The sequence below is a fragment of the Tetranychus urticae genome, chromosome 1, assembly GCF_039701765.1.
Source record: "Tetranychus urticae isolate SD_2017Ah chromosome 1, NJAU_TeUrti_SD_1.0, whole genome shotgun sequence".
Lineage (NCBI taxonomy): Eukaryota > Metazoa > Arthropoda > Arachnida > Trombidiformes > Tetranychidae > Tetranychus > Tetranychus urticae.
The window spans coordinates 22,199,746-22,223,718 of NC_142958.1; the positions used below are offsets into that span (position 1 = coordinate 22,199,746).

The window sequence follows — 23,973 nt, forward strand, 5'->3', positions numbered from 1 at the left end:
AATTAAATAACTCAATTAAAACACGTCTCGTTCAATGTATGGTTTAATCTGATACGATTCAACTTATGATTGAAGTTGATTGATTTCCATTTTTTTCACAGATTTCAATTCGCATGTATTTCCCAATAAAAAGCTAATCACATGGTCATCATAATAAATTTAATTCTGTTGGTTCATTGGATAATCAACTTTTTGGTTAAGGTTGATTAATTGTTTATTGGTGAAAATTAGATCATCTTTCTCAAGCCATAATAACATTATTGGAGGAGCTTTGATTCAGGATTGAACAGTTACAATGTTTTCCATTGGTGTTTTTTGATTAACTCAACGGACTAGTTGGTTGTATATAATATTTATATATAAAAAGGAATCTACATTGTATTGTGATTTACTGTTGAGATGATGATTTGTATTATCAGGAAATATTTAAAGATGTACCAGATAATATTAACAAGAATCTCATGATGTTTACAGGATTGGTGTTACTTGAAGTTGTTTTGTTTAAGGCTATTAAAACGGAATTAACGAGAGATAATCTTATAACCGGATATATAGTTTGAGTTGACATTTTCTTCAATTTTGGTTACAAGGGTAAACATTATCGCCTTGTCCTTGTTTATGATACAATGGTAAATGAATAATTTGAACATTTGTCTATTGTTGGTAAACTTGAATTTATTTTCTCTCTTTCCAATTTGTATTATATTTATCCAACGTTCAACTCCTCTTATCTTCTACTCCAGCAGTTTGCTTTGCTTTGGAGAGGCGAGCAACTTCAGAGTAGGTCAATTTTCTCCCACTACGATATGGTTCGTCATTATTTGTTTCCCGCTCTTGCTCATCGTTCTTTTCGGTAGGAGATTTTCCATTTTTATTATTGAGTTTTACAGGTGTAGTTGAATTTACTTCGTTGCACGGTTTTTCACTTTTAACGGGTAATATCTTATTACTTCTATTATCTTTGTGATCTTTAAGGGCCCGATCCGTTTTCGGAGAAACCTTTATCGATGACTGGCCATCTTTCTCTTCACTTTTGGGGCTATCTGAAACTGAGTTAATGCTACTGTTGTTGCTGGTGTTGATACTAGTACTGATGCTTGTGGAGTTGCTATTACTACTGCTACAACTAGTACTACTGATACCATTATTATCATTGATATTATTACTATCATTATTAGTATTACTTTGGCGCGGAGTTGATTTGGGAGGACTTTTGGGCACTTTGTAATGACTTGTGTTATCGTAATCACAACTATTATGATCAAGATTTGGAACATTAGGAGATCGCGAAGAGGAGTTTATGGAGTTCTTTTGATTTGCCGTGACTGGACATTTAGCCGCAGCAGTTGAGGAAACTACATTATTTTCTGAATCGTCCTTCTTTGAAAAAAGATCTTTTGTTTTGGCAGTTGAAGATGAACCTTTAAGGTTTTTAGGCGAGTCTTTAAATTGTTCAGCTGAAGTTGAAACAGTGTCTTGTATAGTTGCACTGATCAGAGTTTCATCCGTTGTTGCGGTATTCTCTGACTCATTTTTGTCACCAGAGTTGGTCCAAGTTTCACTTTGATTCATATTAGCTTGATCTTTACCAGTATCAGTATTTTTAATATCACCCGAATTTGCCTTGGCTACTTCAGGTTGTCGCCAAGGTTGACTTTTGTTTGTTTTAACCGTACCTCGAACAACATCAGCTAAAGACCCGTTATAGTTTAAACTACCAGAAGATTTGATCACAGAATCTAGATTTGAACCGTTGTTTTGGTTTGGAGACAATGAAGCTTGGTCCCTAAAAATTAAAATTGAAAATTAGATTATAATATTTCATTTCTAAACAGAACCAATGATAGAAAAAATACATACGGAACATCAGTGTCTCCAGGATTAATTGAGTTCTTAGGTTTGGACGAGAATGAGTTGTCAAGCCCAGGCAATGGCGGAAAGGCCGTGGCACCTAGGTCAAAATCTTTGTTTGCTTTATCGTCATCTTTTAATTTACTGCTCCGGTTTAATTTGCTATAATTATAATTTTTAGAATTGCTATGTTTCCCATTGGCATAACTAGACGACACAGGCTCAGAGTTTTCTCCGTCATTTCTTCTTCGTCTTCCAGATTTATTCCCTCGCGTTGACATACCACTGCCACCGCTTCCACCACCATTACTACCATGAGGCACATAATTTGAATCATAATGATAACCATAATCTGATCTAGAGCTTTCGAAAGACGTTTGTTTCTCTCGATTATCCGACCCTAGAAAAAAAAGATTATAAAAATACACAGAAAAAGAGTATAGTTAGAATAAGGAGGCTAGAAAAAGGTATTTGACGTGACAAAAATAACTTATTCAAGGAGCAATGAGAAAAGAAACAAGGCAGACAGAAAGAAACGAAGTGATAATAAGAAAAAGGAAGAGGAGGTTAATAATATTAAAAGGAAACAAAACTAAATGATTACTAACGAGAAGAGTAATTCCTTCTTGACCGGTTAGCGTAAAAGTATCCTGATCCATATGATCCAGAGTTCCAATGGTTTTCATCATGATTTAATGAAGAATTGGATGATCTAGAATCTGTAACAGATAAAATTGAATGTATAAATAAGCTCCACAATAGATTTAGTAATTAAATTAAAATTCTAGACGCACCATTCTTACCTGTAAATTTAGATCTTTTATCACCAGCTTGGTTGGATTTGGTACCCGATCTGTGCAAAGAGCAACAAATTTGTAATCAATATGTACATATTCCATATTGGGTTTATTCCAAGAAAAAAAGAAAAAACTAAGACATACTTGATTTCAGATGATGCCTGATGAGTAGAATTGGGATCTGCATTTTCCTCTGAAGACTTAGCCGATTGATTTTGTGGATCATCATCTCCAACTACGGCAGTATTCGATGTTGTCACATTTGTAGAAGATGGGGTTGCAACGCCACTGTTAGCTGGATTGGCATAACGCATGGAGGCATAGTTGTTCTTCCTAGAGTTTCGGAATACATAAGGCTGACGGGTGGAACTATTATGGACAGGTTTGAAAGCAGCATGTGGAGATAGGCCATTTAAAGTGAAAACAGTGCTCAAATCGTAACAAGTGGTCGCTGGAGGCCAGGTGTGAAGCATAGGTGGCGGAGGGTATAATGGCTGATAAACCTATGAATTGCATCGAAAGGAAATAATAGAAATATAAAAAATGGATTGTGTGAAAAAAACACTTAATTGCCAATGAAAAAGATATGAGAGAAGTATTTGCTTTTTTATGACGGAAAATGACTCTTATAAATTTTGTTTGCATTGACACGGTGTTGAAATGTATATCGTCAGAGAAGCAATGGATAAGAGTTTAAATTAATTAATTTACTCAAAACGAGAAGCCAACATAACAAATATTAGAAGACGTGAGTCATATCCCTAATGCAATAGACGTGATCTAAATTTCATGGGAATCTCAATATTAATTGACTTACGGGAGAAATCGCAGGATATGCTGGGTGACCCGCAGTGGCAGGTATTGTTGCATTAAAATGGCCACTGTTAACCGGGGACTCGATAGAAGAAGGAAGATCAAAGCCAACACCTGGCTCAGCTCCGTTCTTATAAGTCAGATAGTTTGAAATGACTGGTTTAGCTTTAATCCGAGCCTGAAAAAACAGAAAATGATTAGAAAGATAGCATTCGTTAGATAAAATAGATAAATAAAAAATTTAAACAAACATGCGAAAAAACTTGACATTGCTAATCAATAGTCTTGTTGAGACTTAACATAAATTATGGTTAAGATGAACAAGATTCGATTTGAGCTAAAAATTCCATTTAAATGCAACACTTACCATTATTGGTTTACCTTGAAAGGTTTTGACCTCTTCCCTCAAATATCTATAAGCTCGTTGAGCATCTTCATCGGATTCAAAAGAAACATACCAACTATTATTATGAGCAAACTCACACGATACGAATTTCGGACACTCTTTGCCACTGAATAGATTTTGTACATCCTGCAATGAGATATAAAATAAGAGAAAGAAGAAGAGAGAAAGAAGAGAGAGAGATAAAGAAAGAGTAAAAAAGGAAAGCATTCACATAAGAGGAAAGATAAGATGAAAAATAAAATGAGTTAGACAATACGCCGATAAGCTCATGATGTAGCACAATATATATACATAGGCACAATGCAATGTGATAATGTTTCGTATAATATGTATGGCTGTATAAAGCTATGGCAGTAACTAACCTTGAGAGGAGTTGATTCAGGTATTTCTCTCAATATAAGAACACATCGTTTACTAACTGGACGAACTTTTTGGCCCTCTTCATCCACCTGGACACATTGTGATTCTGTTGAAGAAAAGAATAAAATAGAAGGATAAAAGATTAGGGTTAAATTTTACCACATGAGCAAAGTAAAACATATTTATAAGTGTTTATTAATGTGATGGATTATCTAGATGAAGAAAATGAGATCAGGAGCAAAGAGGAAAAATTGTTGATGTAAAAAAAAGTAAAAAACTGAAAGTGAAAGTAATGGAAAAAAAGCTGAAAAAAGAAAAAAAAGGAAAAAAAAGGCAGAGGCTCCATGTACCTTTAAGCACATCCACAATGAGGTCGATATTGCGGGTTAGCCTTTTGATTTGATCAAAATTGGCTACAGTACTGATTGGAACATATTGATCACTGTCCATTTGAGATTTTAAATATGAATCACGAGACAGATTTTGCCATGAGAAATAGTATTCCAATTGATTCTGTAGCAACACCTTTAACCTATCAAGGGGAATGGATTCTTCCAAAGGACTCGTTTCGTCTCCATTGGGAGGACCAACTTTTGCCGACATGTCCTTTCAACACAAGATTAATAAATATATATAGGTGAAAAAACCACCAAAACAGGACCACCAGTAGATCCAAAAAGAAGACTCAAAGAAATTATTTAAATAAAATTAACCCACTAAATTCACAAAACAATCATAATTAATTTAGGAAAAAGTAAAACCATGTAGAAGAAGAAGAGATGAAAATATTGTATGTATTTCTTCCTTTGTCTCTCTCCTCTCAGTCTAACTCTCTCTGTCTCTCTCTGTCTCTCTATCTTTCTACAGAGTGTGTAAAAAGTTTCTGGAGGGTGGGCGGGGAAAACCTGCGTAAAGAAAAAAGCGGCTATTATGAATAAAATAAATATCGTCTGATAATCAAAAGATTCAATTGTTTTTTTACTTACATTGGATGAAAACAGTTCAATTTATCATGTATTTTTGCAACAATAAAAGGTAAATAGTTTTAATGAAAATAGCCACTCTGGATTCCATAGCAAAAAGAAAGAAAAAGCACAAAATTAAATGAGTAATTTAAATGTGAAAATAAACAACAAGAAATAAGGTTACATCTCATGGAGTTGATGATGACTTGTTGTTCAGGAAAAGGCAACACACAATGAATAAATTAAAGCAATGTTCAACAAAAATACAAGGATAGTTCAGACTCTTTCTTCCTCTATCTCTTTAAATAATAGTTAATAGTAATATAATCCCTATTATATTTATCTATCCTCTATAAATATTATTATGTATTTACATTAAAAATAGACATAATATTTATAGTTGAATTGAACATCAATAGATGGCATCAGCATACGAATCAGATTTTTGTACTCATCATTATGTGTTATTATTGCTATCAGCTCTTTATAATAAAACTCCCTGCATGAAATTTCTGAGTCAAAGAAAAACTCTGCATGGAGTTTCAGTTTATCAGTAGATTAAGCAACTTTGTGTTGGTTTTGTTCAGTTTTCATTAAGAGATGATCTTAATGTTGACCTTTTCTTCGTGTTTGCCAAAAATTACCAAATTAAAGTTAACTTTTCCAATTGCTTTTGTTTCTTTAGATAAATCTTCAACTTGTGTTTATCAATTTCAATTGTGCCAATTTGTTCATTTATTTTAGTTCAGTGCTTAAAGTTATCAATCTTTTAATTCAAGTAAACTATCAATTGCTTTTGTTCCAGGAATTTAGTGCAATATGGACCAAATCTATCTATTAGATACACTTTTTCCTGCTAATTTCAATTTTCTCAACAATGAAAATCACTTCACCTGTCTTGATTTCACACAATGATTAATTTAAGTTTACATCAAGTGTTTTCCTGTAATCATGAGAAAGTGTTACAGATTGTTTCTAGAAATATTGAAAGTGTTAAAAGTTCAATTGACTGTCCAGCCATTTTTAAACACATAACCAACAGCTATTGTAATTTTTGACGATAAATAATAGTCATGAAATTCCCAATGTTAGCCGAGGTTTGTCCACACTTATATCATATTTCTTTAACGTTTTTATGTGTACCTTATTTGTCCCCCGTTTTATATCAAAGGTTGCATCAAAATCTGTCTAAACTGATGATGAATTTGTTTTCTTCAAAAAACAACTGTAATATTTTAACCCAATAGTCAGCAAAAGCTTGATTGATTGAAAGATTATTGAACGGTACAGTCATCGTCTAATAAGACAGACAATTTCTTAGATGTTTATCTTTTCTTTTGCAACTTCAGTAACCCTAATGATTAATGGTTCAAATTATTTTAATGCTTGTTACAAAATTTTCCATTTCATTTGTTCTACACTTATCTTTAGCTAACAAAATTAACCATTTTTTTCTTCTTTTCTTCTCGCATTTCAGGTCCTGATGTACTTTATGTATTCGAGTATATGTGTTATAGCAATTACTGGAAATGCAATTGTTTGTTTTATCGTCATTGCCTATCGGCGGATGCAATCGGTTACCAATTATTTTATTGTCAATTTAGCTTTAAGTGACATTTTGATGGCTTCACTGTGCATACCATTTACCTTTGTGTCCAACCTTATACTTCAACATTGGCCTTTTGGTGCTTTCATGTGTGTTTTGGTCTCTTATTCACAAGCAGTTTCAGTTTTTATCTCTGCTTATACACTTATAGCGCTCTCTCTTGATCGTTACATTGCCATTTTGTACCCATTACGGCCTAAAATGACTCGATTCCAAGCTAAATTAATTATAGCCTGTGTTTGGATTGTGGCCTTGATAACACCTTTACCAACAGCTATTGTCTCAAAGCTTGTTCAACCGGCAGTTTGGGTTGAAAGTGGCATCACTGACCGATACACATGTACAGAGGATTTTGCCAATCAAACCTACCGCCAAGTTTACAGTTTAGCTTTAATGATTTTACAGTATTTTTTCCCGTTTGTTGTCCTTTTGTACACTTATACACGAATCGCAATTGCTGTTTGGGGTAAAACAACTCCAGGAGAGGCAGAAGATGCCCGTGATAAAAGGTTGGCAGCATCCAAACGAAAAGTAAGTAAAATGAGTCAACTTGTTATTTGACTATTCATTTTATACCCAGATAACTTCAAGTTGACCCTATTTTTTACCATTACAAAAATGACCAGAAATTTAAGAATATTATCAAATTCTGTAACATAATGTGGTACAATTTGACAATATAAAACCGAACCAGTTTCTTCTTCCATTGGTAACATGATTATTTCTTGTTTTTACTAAATGTTTCAATTGAAAAAATGAAATATTTACTATTTTTTTATGCGATCAGTTAACAGTGAAATAATAGCAGCAACAAATGTAATAGAAAAGATATTTATAAATATAAATCAACAAGCGCTCTCAATAAGAAACAATTTTTTCTTCCCATTTCTTGTTTCAATTCAAGATTGAATTAAAGAATAAAAAGTTTAACATAATATTATTTCTTTACAAGAAAGTTTCCTGTTATTACCTTAAGGTATTCTTGTTAGATTGTATTGAATTGTGTTGAAAAGTGAAAACTAAAGACTCAAAAAAAACCTATCCATTCCAATCATGCCAATATTTGTACATTACCAGTTTCTAGACTTTCATTTCATTTTGAATCATTGGATTTACAATGTTTTTTACCAGTTTTATTTTTTTCTTACAGTGATGCAATTTAGTCCATCTATTGTGTAATGACCAATTTTCAAGTGTCCATTGAGTTGCCTTGACCACTTAGGCTACCTAGAAATTACCTGATGGAAACAGGCAAACAAGTATTATATCCAGGAAATTGAAAGAAAAGGAGAAATCAAGTTGATCAGATGAGCTTTTCAATTGCTGCAAAGATTAATCATCTCTTTTTTTCCCATAATGGATGTCATTCAAAGTAATTTTTATCAATCAAAGTGAAATCTTATTAACATCACTAACAATAATATAATAATCATCAGGAAAACCATGCTTGATCAGATTACTAGAAGGACTTGTTTAAAGCTAACATTTTCACATTGCAAAAATGTCTAAATAATAGACCAAAGGTGAAAATAATTTTCATCTGATTTTCAATATAATAACCAAGCTAATAATAGCGTATTTTACAATTTAAATTGTCGCCTTCTCATGTGAAGAGTGAAACTTTCAAGATAATTGAAGTTGAGCTTTTGAATGTGTTTTAAACAAGATCCATCCAAAGTGAGCATCAATAATTGCCTCAACCTGGCAATCTGAAACCATGGAATGAAATTTATTATATAATCTCAAGTAAATCTGACAGACAAAAAAGAGGCAACTCGAGAAAAAAAAGGACAAAATGAAGATAAAAATTGAACTCAAAATGATGGAAAGAATCTTAAAAATCTATTTACCGGGAGTTTTTTTCTCATTTTACGCCTTCATGCAGGCATAACTCACGAACGGTTAGTGCTACAGACTTCAGATTTGAAACATAAGCTTATCTAGATTGCACAACGATAAGATAAAGTGCTCAAGGTTATTCAAGGTCAATTCTTTATTTGACCTCTAATTGACATTGAAAGGTCATTTTCTGAAATCGCAAAATTTTTCGGACCCGATAGTGTTAGTTCCATATCCATAACTCATACTGACTAAAGGATAGGGTTGATTCCTTAACATTTAGTTGATCAGGAAAAATTCATTCCATCTTTCCAATGGTATGAGTTGTGGATATGGAACTAACACTATCGGGTCCGAAAAATTTTGCGATTTCAGAAAATGACCTTTCAATGTCAATTAGAGGTCAAATAAAGAATTGACCTTGAATAACCTTGAGCACTTTATCTTATCGTTGTGCAATCTAGATAAGCTTATGTTTCAAATCTGAAGTCTGTAGCACTAACCGTTCGTGAGTTATGCCTGCATGAAGGCGTAAAATGAAAAAAAAACGCCCGGTATAAAGACTGCCATCAAGTTCCGTTTTACCCTGAATTATATCTCACCTCTTTTCATGGTGACAATACAATGAACTGGAAATGATGAGAAGCCAAGATAACGATGATTACAATAGTGATAAAGAGTAGATTACAATCAAGGTTGATGTAAAAGACAGGATATTTTATAAAAACATTGACCATCACCTTCATCACCTTTGTGTCTCTAATGTTCATTGTGACTTGTTTTTTCCCCACCTTTCATCTTACCTTTTTTCACCCATTACCAGACTATATTACCATGAACCTTTATTGTTATCATTATAACCATAAAGCTTCAATTGATAACAATGATACAACCTGAAGAAAGGTTGAAAATCAATTTTCATTTCACTTTCACAGTCAACAAGTACATAACATAATGTGTTAATATTATGTACATTGTGTACAAAAGTAAATTGTAAACATAATTATTAACATTATTACATCCAACAATATATATATAAATGCACATATTTATACATTATTATTTAAACTAACAAACCAAACTTGTTTAATCACAAATTCACCTTTACTCAAGCAGCCCTCAATAGATCCACCACTTGCACAAAAACCTAATGGATTCCAGTTGATGATTAAAAAAAAAGTATCGATCACAAAGAGAGGCACAAAATACCCGATTTTTTTCCTCTATTATAGCTTAAGGACAATTCTCTGACTGGGAATTGATAAATCAGGATGATGATGGTGATGACGAAGGAAAATTATTCACTTTACAGAGTAAACAAGAGGATGAAGTTGATCAGGTTGAAATTAGGATTGAAAATGGAAGCTTATAGACTGTTATATTAAACACTTTTTTTAGTGTCACTCATTTGGGTTTTTGATGGAAATTATTTTCCAATTTCATTTTCATCTTCACCATCATTTATTTAAATGAAAATTCCTTTTCTGGTTCATTTCCTTTTTATTGAAATCAACATTGGAATGTACATTTAAGTATAGAATCACATTTCCAATATAATCATCATTTCGATTCAACAAATTCAAGACTTTTTTTCTGGAATTTTTTTCTCCAAAATTAACTTCAACTGAATCACCTTTATTGATATTCATTATTATACCAACTGCCAACTATAATTAACAAGCGGCTATAAATAATGTTGAATCTTGATGAGCATCATTTAGCCACCAATCAACTTGCATGTGTTAACCTTAACGTTTATACATTTTGGTAAATTGTTTTTAATCTGACCGTTTTTTTACCATTCCAGTGATTATTTTCAATTGTTAATGACAATGAATTTAGGTTTTTGTTACAACAAATTAACACACACTAATAGTAATTTTAACATTGCCAGTGTTTGCACTTCAATTAACATTGATGGCTTATTAACTAATTGCTCTGTTAAATGAATCGTAACAAAAGGTTAGCCTTTACAAATCAACATTTTTAGATGGTTACAACTGGTTTGGCAAATTAACTGTCAATTAGCTTTTTATATTGTGTTGGTGTTTATTGTGATTTATCAGGTTGATCCAGACTCTTTGATTGATACTGACCTTCTGGTTTTCAAGTCTTTCAAAGTAATTGATTTTGTTCGCCTTTCCTTCAACTGGACATTGTCAGGTTTAATAAAAAGATTAGCCAACAAGAGTTAACCAGAAAGTCTTAATCCAGGGTTATACTGGTATTTAACCAGCAACAACTGATCAAGATTAAATATATTTTCAATGGCAATAAGATGTTGAAGTAAGGCTGTTGATATAAATAATGAGGAGTCAACAATAACCCAAATATTGATATTCACAGATTTTCATTAGTTTCACTATTTGGGTTCAACTTTGATCCTTCACTTGGTCAATATGATTGGAAACAAATTGATAAAAAATGTTGATTAAAATCAATCTATCAACAATTGAATAGTTATTGATGGATTGAGATGATTAAAGTGAAAGTCAATTGAGTCAACTGATTTTTTTATGTTGATCAAAAAAAACCAATGGCCATTATTATATATTATTTGGGAAGTGCTAAGTAAACAAGGAATATCAATGAAATGGTAAAACCAAGAGGAACCATTAGTTTTGGAAGGAGCAAAGTGTCTCCAGTTTTCACATTATGTTCAATTCAATGTTAATTAAAGTTAATTGTTAGTCAGTGATTGTTCGTGAAAAGATAAACACAATTGTTAATTGAAAATTGGATTGAATGGCAACTCATTTGCCAGTTGAATTGAGATTTCAATGAGTCTGTAAGTATAATCTTTAGGCTTATCAATATTGACAAATGCCAGTCAATTTAGCCAAGATTGTCAGTCAATCTAATAGTCAATAGACAATTAGAGAAGTGACAAAATTTACTTGATTGACCAAAACTAAATTGGTCTTGCTGATGATCATCAGGATGGCGATGACCATCATTTCAAACATGTATAGTTGATTATTAATGATGAATAAATCAAATCAAAATAATTAGATGTTCAATAATGACTACAATAAAAAAAGGTTTACTTTTTAATCATCTTAAGTGAAAATGTTGAAGAAGTCAAGGAAATTGCGATTATTGTAACGTTTTATATCACCAGAGGCTTAACCATTTCAGCTATCAACTGAGTTGACCATCAATAGCTAAACATCGCAAGTTGAGATTCCCAACCTTTGTCCATTTTTGTTTCACAGAACACCGAAAATTAAACTTTACACTTTAACAGTTACTTGACTGTTTGTTATTGACACAACTTGAAATCCATGTCTTTTCATTTACACTCAATTGACTTTAGAAATGTTTCCTTTGTAAATTTACAAATTATTACAGTTAAATGTTAGGTAATCATTTGAATATTTTGGCCAAACAAGTGTAAATTTAGCTACAAAATCGGGTAACATTTCAACAAAGACAACATGTACTCTAACAAAATATTACATGTCAATTGTTTATCGTTTTTGTTTGTATCACATATACAGTTGAGCCTTTAAAGCATTGAAAATTATGATCAATCAGACTTACTTATGTAGTTATATTACTAATGTACATTCTTGGGTTCATTGCTGTTCTCAAGTTTCCAATAATATCCATTTTGTTGTACGGTTGTTGTGTAGTTCAAGTGTATAAGTGAATTTAGATGGTGATAAACATGAAACTCACATTTACCAATTTCAACAGTTAGTCTTGAGTGATTCAAAAAGTACACTTTAACCAAACTCAATTGAGCCAACTTAAAGTGTTAAAGTGTTAAAATTTGTAAATGGTGAAAAACAATACAAAAAAAGACAGACAAAAACACTATTCAGATCAACAAATGAAACAAAATCAATTGAACCCAATGATTTGATCTTCATTTGATTAGTCATTTGTTATTGATATCAATATCGATCCCAGATGACAATCCAAATCCGTATCGATAACAAAAGCGCTCAATTTAAAAGCGTTTTATTTTAGGAAACGTCTCAACTCTGAGCAATGTAAACCTTTTTCCCATTTATCTTGATTATCTGTTCATTCAAGTACTATCTATTCATTACTTTATCATTTACCAATCTAATTATATTAATAATCTTTCATCTTTTCCTTCCTTTTTTTGCCTTTCCTTTCTCACTCATCATTCCATATCCATTCCCTATTAACTCCATTAGATGATCAAGATGATGATTACTTGTGTAACAGCATTTACATTATGTTGGCTGCCATTCAATACTTTTATCGTTGTTGGTGACAATCACCCGGAAATATTTTCATACTCTTATATAATTTACATTTGGTTTGCCTGTCATTGGTTGGCCATGTCCCATGCTTGCTGTAATCCGATAATCTATTGTTGGATGAACACTCGATTTCGTGAAGGATTCAAGTATATCTTCAGATTTTTACCCTTCATCAAAAAACCGTGTAAACCTGATTTCATGATTTCATCTTCAGCTCAATCCTCACAGGGAGCAACACTTAGATGTAAGTTATTTCCATCTCTACCCATGGATCATTTTCAACCCTTCATTTTACACCCAATAACCTGTAAACCTTGAATCAAAACAAATTGGCATCCATTTAATCAACCATTTTTCAAACAACCCAAACAATGGAGTCTTTGTAACAACAACCAAACAGCAGCAGAGAGCGTTAGCTTTAAATTGTACAAAAAATTGAGACATTTTTGGCACATCATTTGAGCATCTTTTTGCTGACAAATTTACATTTTTCAGTCTAATTGGAGCTTAATTTGGTCCTGTTTGGAGTTAACTTTTAATGTTATTCAACAGGCACTTTTTTTACATAAGTCATCACTATAATAATAACATTATTTTTTCAAATAATATTACCATTATTTAAAAGCTTTCTGGTTGTTGTTATTAGTGTTTTTGCTTTTTTCTGGTTAATTAAATTGCCTACTCTTTATGTTTGTTTCATTTTTCATGATTCATTTGTTACAGTTTAATTGGAGTTTAAATTTTGTACAATTTAATGATTTCTCTTGTGTTCACCCTTATTAGGTTATATTGGATCTCGGATCAAGAATGGTAATTTAGGAAAAGCTCAAGCTCATCTTCAAGAAGTAACATCTGTTGAAGAGATTCCCCTTGAAACGAAATGATTCAAGTGATTAAAAATGTTACCAAATTGGAAGCCAAATTAACATTGAAAAGTAAAGGCCAAAAAAAGATGTTGAAGGAACCAGAATGATATTAGACATTAATACACTTTAAACCAGTCAACATCCTCGTTTTTTTGATGTGGTTTTTTTCATTATTTTTTGCTTGCAACATTTATTTTGTTTTGGGAATTCCATCAGCATGAAAATTGTGACAATTCATGAACAAAAGCAATGGGAATGAGGAGCAAAGAAGAAGAAAAAGAAGGAATCACAAGCAGAATTTAAACATTCAGATAATTACTCGAGTAGCTTACAATTGGAAGGCAAAGTTGAATTCATAAAGTCGTCACTGGAAAGCTTTTATACTAGACTTTGTTAACAAAAAACAAGCCAACATTTGTATCAACATCTTGGTCACGCCATACCCATCATCATTATCATCATCATCAACACAATCAGAGAAAATAATAATAAAATTAATGATAAAGTGATCAGCAGTGTCATGTACTTCAACAACTGGATGAACATCGCACAAGATTGACAGTATTTTCCTTCCCCTAAATGTTGAGGATAACAAATGTGTATCCTTACTTGGATGAGCAAAAAAATAAAGATGAAATTATGGCTAAAAATTGTCAAAAGCAAACATCAGATGATCATTTTTGTTCCCCATTGATACAACATTGATATCTTATTGTCAAACAAAACGTAAGTTATCTACAAGAAAAGCTATATTTACAATATCTTACATGTTTATCTGTCTGTGTGTGTGACTTTCTGTGTTCATTTATCTTTAACTTATCATTATCATTTCAACTAATGCTGAATCAACAATTTGAAAAGTGATGTGTATAACAACAATAACAAAAGGTTTGCCAGTGAAACAATACCATTCAATACATATTGCATGTAAAGGTAAATATAATCTGTTCATGACAAAGTCTCATGAGGTTAAAGGTTAAATTTTTTGGTTTTTTTTCACTTTACCTTTGGAACCACAGAGAGAGTGAAAAAGAGTTTAATTCACTCCTTGATGATGTTCATGAAAATTTACCTTCATTTCTACAATCATTTGTCATGTCACAGACTAAAGCCAAAAAACCAGTTTTCAGTTGAACCTAAAAGAATTGAAAAAGAATCAACAAAATTTTTATTCAACGATGATGGAGATGAAATCCAAGATAAACCATGGGCGAATCATTAAGGAAATGTTTCCATTTTGTTTACCAACAATTTTTTTTTGCTTTCAATTTAACAGTTATATTTGGGTTCTAATCACCAGACTTGAAGCTATTTACAATCAGATTGGTAAACAAAATGAACACAAACGAAGCCCAATCACTTCAATCAGCTCACAGTTAAACAATCAATCCATTGCCTGGGCTTGTAATCAAATCTAGTTTATTTTGCTCAGAACTGATCAATCAAGATTAAATTGCTGCCATTGAAAAACTAGTTACAAGTTCACCATTCAAATTAGTGATTTAGATCATTACAAGCATATTGTATTTCAATCATAATTTCATCATTAAATTGTAAGTTTGCATTTAGTTTTTGCTGTGAAAAAAAGTCTCATATTCCAATTGAATTGCATGTTGAAAATGGAAATGATAATGTTGATAATGTTGCGAATTCCAGTGAATTTAATTTTGTACTTTTTTTTCCAAATTCTAGAAGGTTACTGGTCAAGTAACTGTCATACAATGAGATTTGTTGTCAGAAAAGTTCACCTTTCAGCGAAAATATTCACATTGAGTTTACAAATTATTTAGTCTCATGGCAAACAATGTTTAATTCATGGTTGTTTCACAGAGATGGACTTACAGTCTGAAGGCATCAATGAGTTTATATAATAATAATATTTACACTCATCATTTGATGTTTGCTTAAACTTACTGACATTTGTTGTACACTCGAATGCTTCAGTAATTTTAAGGCCTTTTTTCGCCAATTTCACATTCCATTCAAAATTTCTCATTTTCATGCATTTTAATTTATAACAACTTGATGAACAATGTTGAAATGAAAGTAGTTTATAAACTTCATCAGCGAAACAAAATCCTAACCTTAACCTAAGCTCTTCATAAGTAGCTTTGCCATCGATCCAGTGATGTTATCTTTGAATAGTTATTACAGTCACTTTGAACAAGTCATTGAGCGACTAATTCATTATGATTTTACTCCAAAAAATATAATTCTAGTTATTAGAAGATAATTTTCAGATACATTTTGAATCGTCCAGTTTTGATTGAATGATTGGTATTACATTTTGTCGTCTATTTATTTCATTCAATAGTTTTATCCATATTGAACCATTAAGTCAACCCATTGTCCAACCTAATCAAAACAATTGTTACTTTTCCTTGAGATGAACAATGCAAATCTTGATTACTATCACAATGAGATCAGTTTAATTTGCAATTGCAGCTGAATTTATCATCTCATCAAGCTTAATCCTTTTCCCATCTTCATCTTGACCATTCTTTTTTTACACTGAATTACACTGGATTACTGTGAGTTGAAATAGCAAAACCTTTACCCTTCCTTGAAACAGTTTCATTTGTTTCTTCTGACAATAAATTAACTTGCAAGATTAGCAACATTTTCATCGTTAAATTGGTCAAAATAAATGACCTCTTAAATTAGTCTCCTTTATTGTCCTTTATTACATCTCTCAACGTGTCCAGTTACATGGCGAGTTAAGTTTCAATTTACAGCTCTCGATAATTATTTAATTGTAAATCAAACCAGTAATGACACAATGGTAACCAAAATAACCAGAAACTTGTCAAAAACAGAAGAAATGACAAAAAGTGAAATTCAATTGTTATTTACATTTAAACTAACTTTGATCATTCCACTGACTTCAACAAATCCCTTTACACATCCAATTGTCACATAACATTCAATCCTTCAACATTTAATCAATCCTTTACTTTAAAGAAACAAAAAAGATGCTCAATCTAAAGCTCTTCAACTAATCTGAAAAAATATAAATAGTCACATTAATCTCGTGTTTCAATCATAATCAATAGAAGGCAATCTTATATTGTAAGAATCAAAATCCATAATTAGATTAACGGTTGATATTTAGTATTGATATTGTAAAAGCCAGTTGTAAGCCTGCTTTTGATAAATTAATTAATCTTGACAGTTGATCAGCTTATAAGGCATGAGTCCTTAGGTTGAGTCTATTTTCAAGAGTTGGACCTTTTTTACATGAAAATCAATCAAATCTCTTTGCCCAATCCCAATGTAAATGACCATTAATGATCTTCAATGATCATCAATGATTTAAAGGTTAAAGTTAACCTTTCTTGGCTTAAAGGTTATATGAATAAATAAATAATAATTGAGTTGAAATTTTCATTGCATGAGAAAAGAGAACGTCAAAAGTGTTTTTGGTCAACATCAATTGGATGGCTAAATGATAGGTAAACATATTTTGACAAAAAGCACATTGAAGGTGCACATTGAATTACAATGGTAAAGCAATCAACCCTAGTTATGTGAAAAGCATGTTAATTGGTGTTAATCAAATGTCATGAAAAATGTTGGAAAATGAAAGTTAACATTTAACCAGAAAACCAGAATTCAATTGACAATGCAACATCATAATTAGGATCAAATTTAATTTCAATATAAACCTCATTTGAGAACAGTTTTGATTGAAAGAATCATTTGTAAGCTTGAAAATAATAACTCATGGTGAAAGAAGACAAAATTACCCTCATTTGAATCAATATTGGTTGAATCTATTGAATATCAAATGAAAATCCTGCACAACATAAAATGTATAATTTAGTATTTTTAGACTGTTTCAATTGAAAGATTGATGATTGACTTGAAGCTGTTATTTACAATGTTATTGTACGATAAATCAGTTTAATAAAGATTGTTGAAATATGATTTAACCATAAACTTCTGGATTGACTCAGTACATCAATAAATCAATAATGAATCAGAGATTAATTTTTTGCTTTCCATGAAAAGTTTAAAATCCATTGGAAATGGGTTCATCAGTATATTACCATAAAAACAATCAAATAAACCATCAAATCAGATTACATCAAAAGTTTATGCTTGTTATTCAAAGTCATTCAAGTTGCATTTGATGAAAAACAATAGCAAATAAAAAAGTTTGAAAAAAAAACCAGAATCAAGAATGAAAATTGAACTGAAAAAGGGATAAAACGAGACATTTCATACATTAAGTAAAGCAACTAAAAGTAATCTAAAACTGACAAGACGATTTTTCGGATTTGTCTTGTGAAGAATGAAAACTGACACGTATTCTGGTCGTTTATTATATTAGAGCGTTTCCAGAAAGGAAAATGAATAGCGATGATTGCAAGCAGATCATTTTGAACACTTGTACCATTAATTCATGCCCAAGAGTAATGTGTTTACAAATTTTCGACAAAAAATGTTCAAACTCGTTGCAGAGATTCAGGCTTTTACTTTTAATCTAACCGTTGGAAGACCTTGTACTGGGTTCACCACACTAGTCCTTAAAAACACATAACTTTAAAAGGTTTTACAACTTAAGGACAAAAATAAGCTTTTAACTTTTCTTTTATTAATAGTTTTAGAGTCAATTTTAAGATTTGAAGTTCAATTTTTTTATTAATCAATCCCACCATATCAGTACAAAGGTTCAAGTATTCAATTGATTGAATAGCGTTATTCAGATGACTATCTGTTTTAGTTGTTGTTAAGACGAGCATATCTTAAGAGGAAACCGTCGCAACTGTTAAATCGATATCAAGATTTCAATTGTCGCTATCAGTATCAGCTTTTCTATGGGGATTTGTATTCGTTTTATTAATAGATACACCTAATGAATGCTCTTGTTGTGAAATAAAAAGCTCATGTTTCTGTTTCATCATTTCACAAATGAATAAATGAACTTACAAATCCCCATAGAAGAACATACGAGTTTTTCTAGAAAAAGTCGATAAAATGTCGCAATGGAAAATTTGGCGGCTAATTCCATTATATTGGTCTTAAACAAGGCCTAATGTACCGTTGAAATCTTGATATCAATTTACCAGTTGTGACGGTTCCCTCGTTCCTTTTTTGATGAATAACTCATTATATTGTACATGAATAACCTGTTTTGTACTTTGACCAAATTCGATCCGGTATGACATCTCGCATCATCTCAATTGATTAATCAATGAATGTGAATTAGGATCAGCAGCTTTGAATTGATCAACTTTTCATGGAAACCTTCAAGATGGCTTATTCTTCTCGTCTTATAGTTAAAATTTCTCATCGAAACAAGCATTATCACCAACCCATGTTGATTCCATGAATGTATTCAAGATGAAATTTCTGAAATACTTTACTAACTTTACTAAAAAATCCTACGATGTAATAAAAGACGCACTCGCTAATAAAAAGTCAGAATATGTTTATCTTTATTTTTCAATCTCTACAAAAAGTGAAAAAAAGATCGAAAAAAGATCGTCACCTGGGACAGTTCCCTTGTGGGAAGACATGGTATAAGTTCATTTGTGAAATGATATCAACAGACGATTCGACTACAAATTATGAATTGTAAAATATCCATTTGTTGTCCAACTGGGATGAAAAATGAAACCACTTTAAAAGCATTTTGCAAACAAATGAATGCTTATTAATATTGAAACACTTTGATCATATTATAATATAATAATTGTTGATTGCTAAATAAACTTATAATTATTATACCTTGAGAATTGAAAGTTATTACAAAATAAACTGTTTTTCCTGTTTTTCAGATTCCTGTTTTGCTTCCAATCAAATTACTGATCATTTTCCCAAAATTGTTTACTTCTAATAATGTTTCATCTTACTGATGATGAATAGACAATTGATTCAATTTTGCTGAGCAAATTCTCAATCCAGATTATTGTTGTTGTTTTGTAAATAATCACTAGACTTAATAATGTAGACCTTCAACTAACAATAATAATGATATAATAATAACAGGTAAAAGTTAAGAGTATTAGGTTTCAATGTGTACTGATATGAGAGTAAACCTTTTCCCTGTAAATCATGATTAAAGATTAATCAAGATGGTTGACTTAATTGAACTCTACTCTTCACTTTGATCATTAATTGTTGAAAACTATTGAATTAGCTAAATATTTGCACAAGCAAAACTGTTAATCAATTGAATGTTTTTTTGTGTGTCTTCTGTGTAAATTAATTGTTGAAATGGTGAGACAAAAAGCTTAACATTTCAATTTATAATTAACTATTGTATTTCATAGAGAGCTTGTCATTAAATTCAAGAAAAAAAATCAAACTTTTAATCATTAATTCACAATATACAATCAAATGTAAATAGCTTGTTAATTGTACACAATTTAATGGCTAATTTTGTGGAGTCAAAAATTAATTAAACCCGATCAGAATCAAAAACGAAAGAAAAGGCAAATTCAGCAGAAATGCTTAACACTTTAAACCTCACAGTTTTGCATATTTCAATATTAATATCTTTTAAGTTATAATATTAATACATTGTAACTTTTACTGATTAAAGTATTTTCATGATTCATTATTTTGAAACTTGTTTTGAATGTTTCCAGATAAAGTGGTTAATCATCAAAATCAGAGTAAAAATTAAATCTAGAGATAGAGAATCGATCATTTGTTTCTTGCCAGTTTCTTATGTTTCTATCAGAACTAATTCCCTTGATAGAATTGTAAAGTTGTTATAATTTTGACTAATTATTGAGAGAAACTTTACCAAAACTTGGCGCCTTTAATTCGCTATTCATAACGAAATGTTATATTATTTGAATGGAATATTGAATACATAAATCAGATTAAATATTGAGGAGAAACCTCATGCATGATAAGATTTAAAAGGTTACGTGTGTTGAAATTTATGGTTATTCCCTTTGGCGTCATGCTCTTTGAAAAGCAACGAATTTCGTTTTCGAAATGACAATTGCGTTCTCAACTTTCTATGGTAACTATTCTCATCGTGAATAACAGAACTATTTCATCTGATCCTAACCGACCACTTTCCACACTTCCCTTGTTACCAAAATTTCGACATTGAAATTCTTTAATCTTTTTATCAACGAACTTCATCTTTAACCAATCTTTTTTTCCATTTTCCAGCTCTGAATTGAAAGTCTTTAAACTAAGAATAGACTAGAAATGCAGAATCTCTGCATCAAAGTAAATTAAAGGCTCAACAATAAAGGATTTTATGCACTTTACCTTTTCAATGTTATACTTTGATTCCGACTAATAACTTGAAATTAACTTTCTTCTTCCTTTAATCAATAAATTGATGGAAAATTTTAATTTCACTTGTATATTAAGGAAATTTGGTGACAAAGATTAAAAAAGAGCTTAAAAATAGACTCTTTTACCCAAAAATAATCCAAAAACTAGCAACAGAACCTCAAGAGATTAATCAAAATAAAATATATTTCTTTACTTTCCTCTTTTTTCGTCTCTTTTTTGTTACCAACTTTGCTTTTGTTTGCATTGTCAAGTTTGACTTTTAGCTGCTTATTATTAATACTGTAATGTGACAATGAATTAACAACATCGACAGTGATTTACATTTCACTAAAGTAAATTAAAATGGTGAGAAAAGATGAAATTGAAAAAGGATTGAAAGTGTATTGAGAGGAAAACAGTAAAGATTGAACAACATTATTGAACAAAGTTGAACTGATTCTCACAATTAACCAAAGTTACATTATCAGGAAAACAATAATGTAATCACCAACAATTTACTCATTACTTTTAGAGTGTTTATGCCTCTCCATGGACTCGTAAGGTAATCAACTAAATACACCGAAAAAAGGTCTGAATCAACTGAATCAAAGTAATGCTCAATGTTCATCAAGACCAAATTCAAAGCTCATCAAATTTACTCCAAAAGTCATCACAATAATATTGCTTTGCAACAATTTTTTCACATTTTTCTCGTCTTCTAAATCCATAAATCTTTTTATTGTTACATGTTTATCAAGTTGGGTTTTTGTATAAATAATGGCAATATTTACAAAATATTGACTCTATTTTTCTTTCTGGAATTTCCGTTCTCATTCATGTTGATGTAACAATAATTCATTGACAAACAAACATGTTCTCAATAACACTTGAAGAATGTTTCATGAAAATCTCATTTTTCCATTTAATTCAACCATTCAAATCATGTTTTCTCATTGTTGAAACACTTTACATTTCCTGATTGTAATTAGCATCTTGATTCAACTTGCAACTTGATTTGATATTTAAATGTTCAGACGATGATATTGTATTTCATGATCAGTTAGTCTCAAGAAATGTCTAAGCTTCTGGTAAGAAAACATTGAGAAATGTTTCCAACGAAACTTCATTTTTATTAGTTTATTCAATGTAACCATTGAAACATTAATGATCTTTAATTTAATCTTTAACTTGCAATTATTGAAATGCAGGTTATTCAAATTATAAAATTACATATTTCATCAAAAAGCTTATGTTATCAGATCAAAAACTCCCATGAAAAAAAACAAATTTCATGATGTTCGATTCATTCAGTCGAGTATTTTTAGCAAGAGCATTTTAATGAAACGAAATTTCAAGTTGGTTAAAAGATAATCTAAAGTTGCTTCAAATCGCAATCAAACCCAATTTGAGATTCTAATAAATGATAGTTGCTCGCCAGCTTAAAGCATCAGGGATTGACTGGGAGTGATAAGCTGTAAATGTCAAAGTTAAAAATGATATTTAAGTTTCATTTAGAATTTTAAATTTTCATTCAAATGAGGAAAAGATGATTAAGAAAATGTGTTTAAATATTGATTCAATTATTAGCAATTAATCCAAGTGATTATCCATCATCCTTTTAGGCTTGTTTTGTTGCTTTAATCAAATATAAATTAGATTGATGATCGTCTTTGTGTTGAACTATTTAATGAGTTTTCATGATTATTTTGTAATTTAATTTTTTCCTTGTCAACAATCAAAACTCTAAATTGTGTATTGATTTTCATTTTACTGGCTTGATATTGATTAACTTTAGTTTAACTTGAAAAGATAATTTATTTTCATTTGAAACCATTCAAAATTGATTAACTGATTCAGTCAATCTTATGAATGAATAAACAACATGAAAAACAAAGAGCAAACTTTAAACAATAAATATGTTAATCATGATTGTTTCCTTTGATTGAAACTTGATCATTATCTTGATTGAATAATTGAATTATTGAAACATTGTAAAGCTGAAAATAATTAAAACTTTAGATCGAGAAGAAAAATCGTCAACAAAAGTTGATTAACTTGATAGGCAATTTAATTTGGCCTCATTGAACCGATTGTTATGATAATTTATTCAAGAAAATTTAATTGTTGAATAATTAAAAGTGATAATATGATCATAATTGTTGAATAGTTTTAATCCATTTCTTGAACTAATCATTGATTAACCTTGTTGAATCCTTAATTAGAACAAGAAAATAATTTTCGACGAAAAAAAACCTTTTTTCTCGTTAAATATAAACCTTTGTTGATTAGTAAATTATACAAATCATTGTTGCATAATCTAGTTGTTAAAGGTTAATTACAATCGATAGTGTTAACGATTCACCCTGGAATAGCATGAATCTTAATCCATTATTGAATAACTCAACTTCTTTCACTGAATCATGATTGATGTGATTAACCTTAATTCATTAATACAAGGTGTGGCAAGATTGCAATTGCTGATCAATAGATTGGATCCTTTGTTTTGTTCAATGGATAACATCATTAATAGTTTACAATGGAACCGATTCCCAATCAACATACAAAAATTTTTGAACGTTTTTTGAACGCTTTTTGAATCATTTTTGATTCAAAAATTGAATCAAAATTTCTTCAAGAATTTTTGAACGCTTTTTGAATCAAAAATTGATTCAAAAAGCGTTCAAATTACTGGAAAATAGATATTCATCGGATAAAAAATCGACTCGAAAAAGAAATATGTTTTTACAAAACTAAAATTTTATATGAGAACAAGTGAGAGTAACAATTGCATTGAATAATAGAAAAATTTCTTGAGTAAAATTGGCACTTTGAGTAAATATAATTTTCAATATAAAAGAGATCATTGTGTATTGTAATTGACTAAAAACGTAGAAACAATTGAAAAAAGCTATTCTGCTAAAAGCATGAAAATGTTTAGTTTTCATGTTGAAAGAATTCTCATTCGGTGGAAATTTCAAATTCCA

General features: G+C 30.7%; 2 protein-coding genes across 3 annotated transcripts in view; one reads left to right on the plus strand and one right to left on the minus strand.

Moving 5' to 3' along the window:
• Window positions 1-172: 172 nt before the first annotated feature.
• On the minus strand, window positions 173-4,980 carry LOC107362508 (uncharacterized). Of its 2 annotated transcripts, none has more exons than XM_015929593.3 (9): window positions 4,578-4,980; window positions 4,230-4,333; window positions 3,829-3,993; window positions 3,466-3,639; window positions 2,793-3,151; window positions 2,655-2,704; window positions 2,460-2,570; window positions 1,861-2,251; window positions 173-1,786 (listed from the first exon to the last, which is right to left on the minus strand). In XM_015929593.3, the coding sequence occupies exons 1-9, from the start codon at window positions 4,828-4,830 to the stop codon at window positions 718-720; spliced, it is 2,676 nt and encodes an 891-aa protein (XP_015785079.1). In that variant the 5' UTR covers window positions 4,831-4,980; the 3' UTR covers window positions 173-717. The 2 variants fall into 2 exon arrangements, with proteins under 2 accessions (XP_015785079.1, XP_015785078.1); XM_015929592.3 differs by having other exon boundaries at window positions 2,646-2,704.
• Window positions 4,981-5,683: 703 nt separating this feature from the next.
• The window catches only part of LOC107362509 (RYamide receptor-like), a 31,236-nt gene continuing 12,946 nt past the window's right edge, over window positions 5,684-23,973 (plus strand). Inside the window, exons 1-4 of the mRNA XM_089270429.1 lie at window positions 5,684-6,289; window positions 6,670-7,329; window positions 12,807-13,119; window positions 13,659-14,467. Of these exons, the coding sequence (XP_089126555.1) occupies window positions 6,266-6,289; window positions 6,670-7,329; window positions 12,807-13,119; window positions 13,659-13,759 (1,098 nt within the window). The 5' untranslated portion in view covers window positions 5,684-6,265 and the 3' untranslated portion in view covers window positions 13,760-14,467. The remainder of the gene's footprint in view (window positions 6,290-6,669; window positions 7,330-12,806; window positions 13,120-13,658; window positions 14,468-23,973) is intronic.

Coding starts and splice junctions, on each gene's coding strand:
- LOC107362508 (XM_015929592.3), bottom strand. CDS start 4,830: ATGTCGGCAAAAGTTGGTCCTCCCAATGGAGACGAAACGAGTCCTTTG. Junction 2,705..2,792: donor CAGGCATCATCTGAAATCAA/GTATGTCTTAGT, acceptor CTCTTTGCACAG/ATCGGGTACCAAATCCAACC. Junction 2,571..2,645: donor TAAATTTACAGGTAAGAATG/GTGCGTCTAGAA, acceptor TATCTGTTACAG/ATTCTAGATCATCCAATTCT.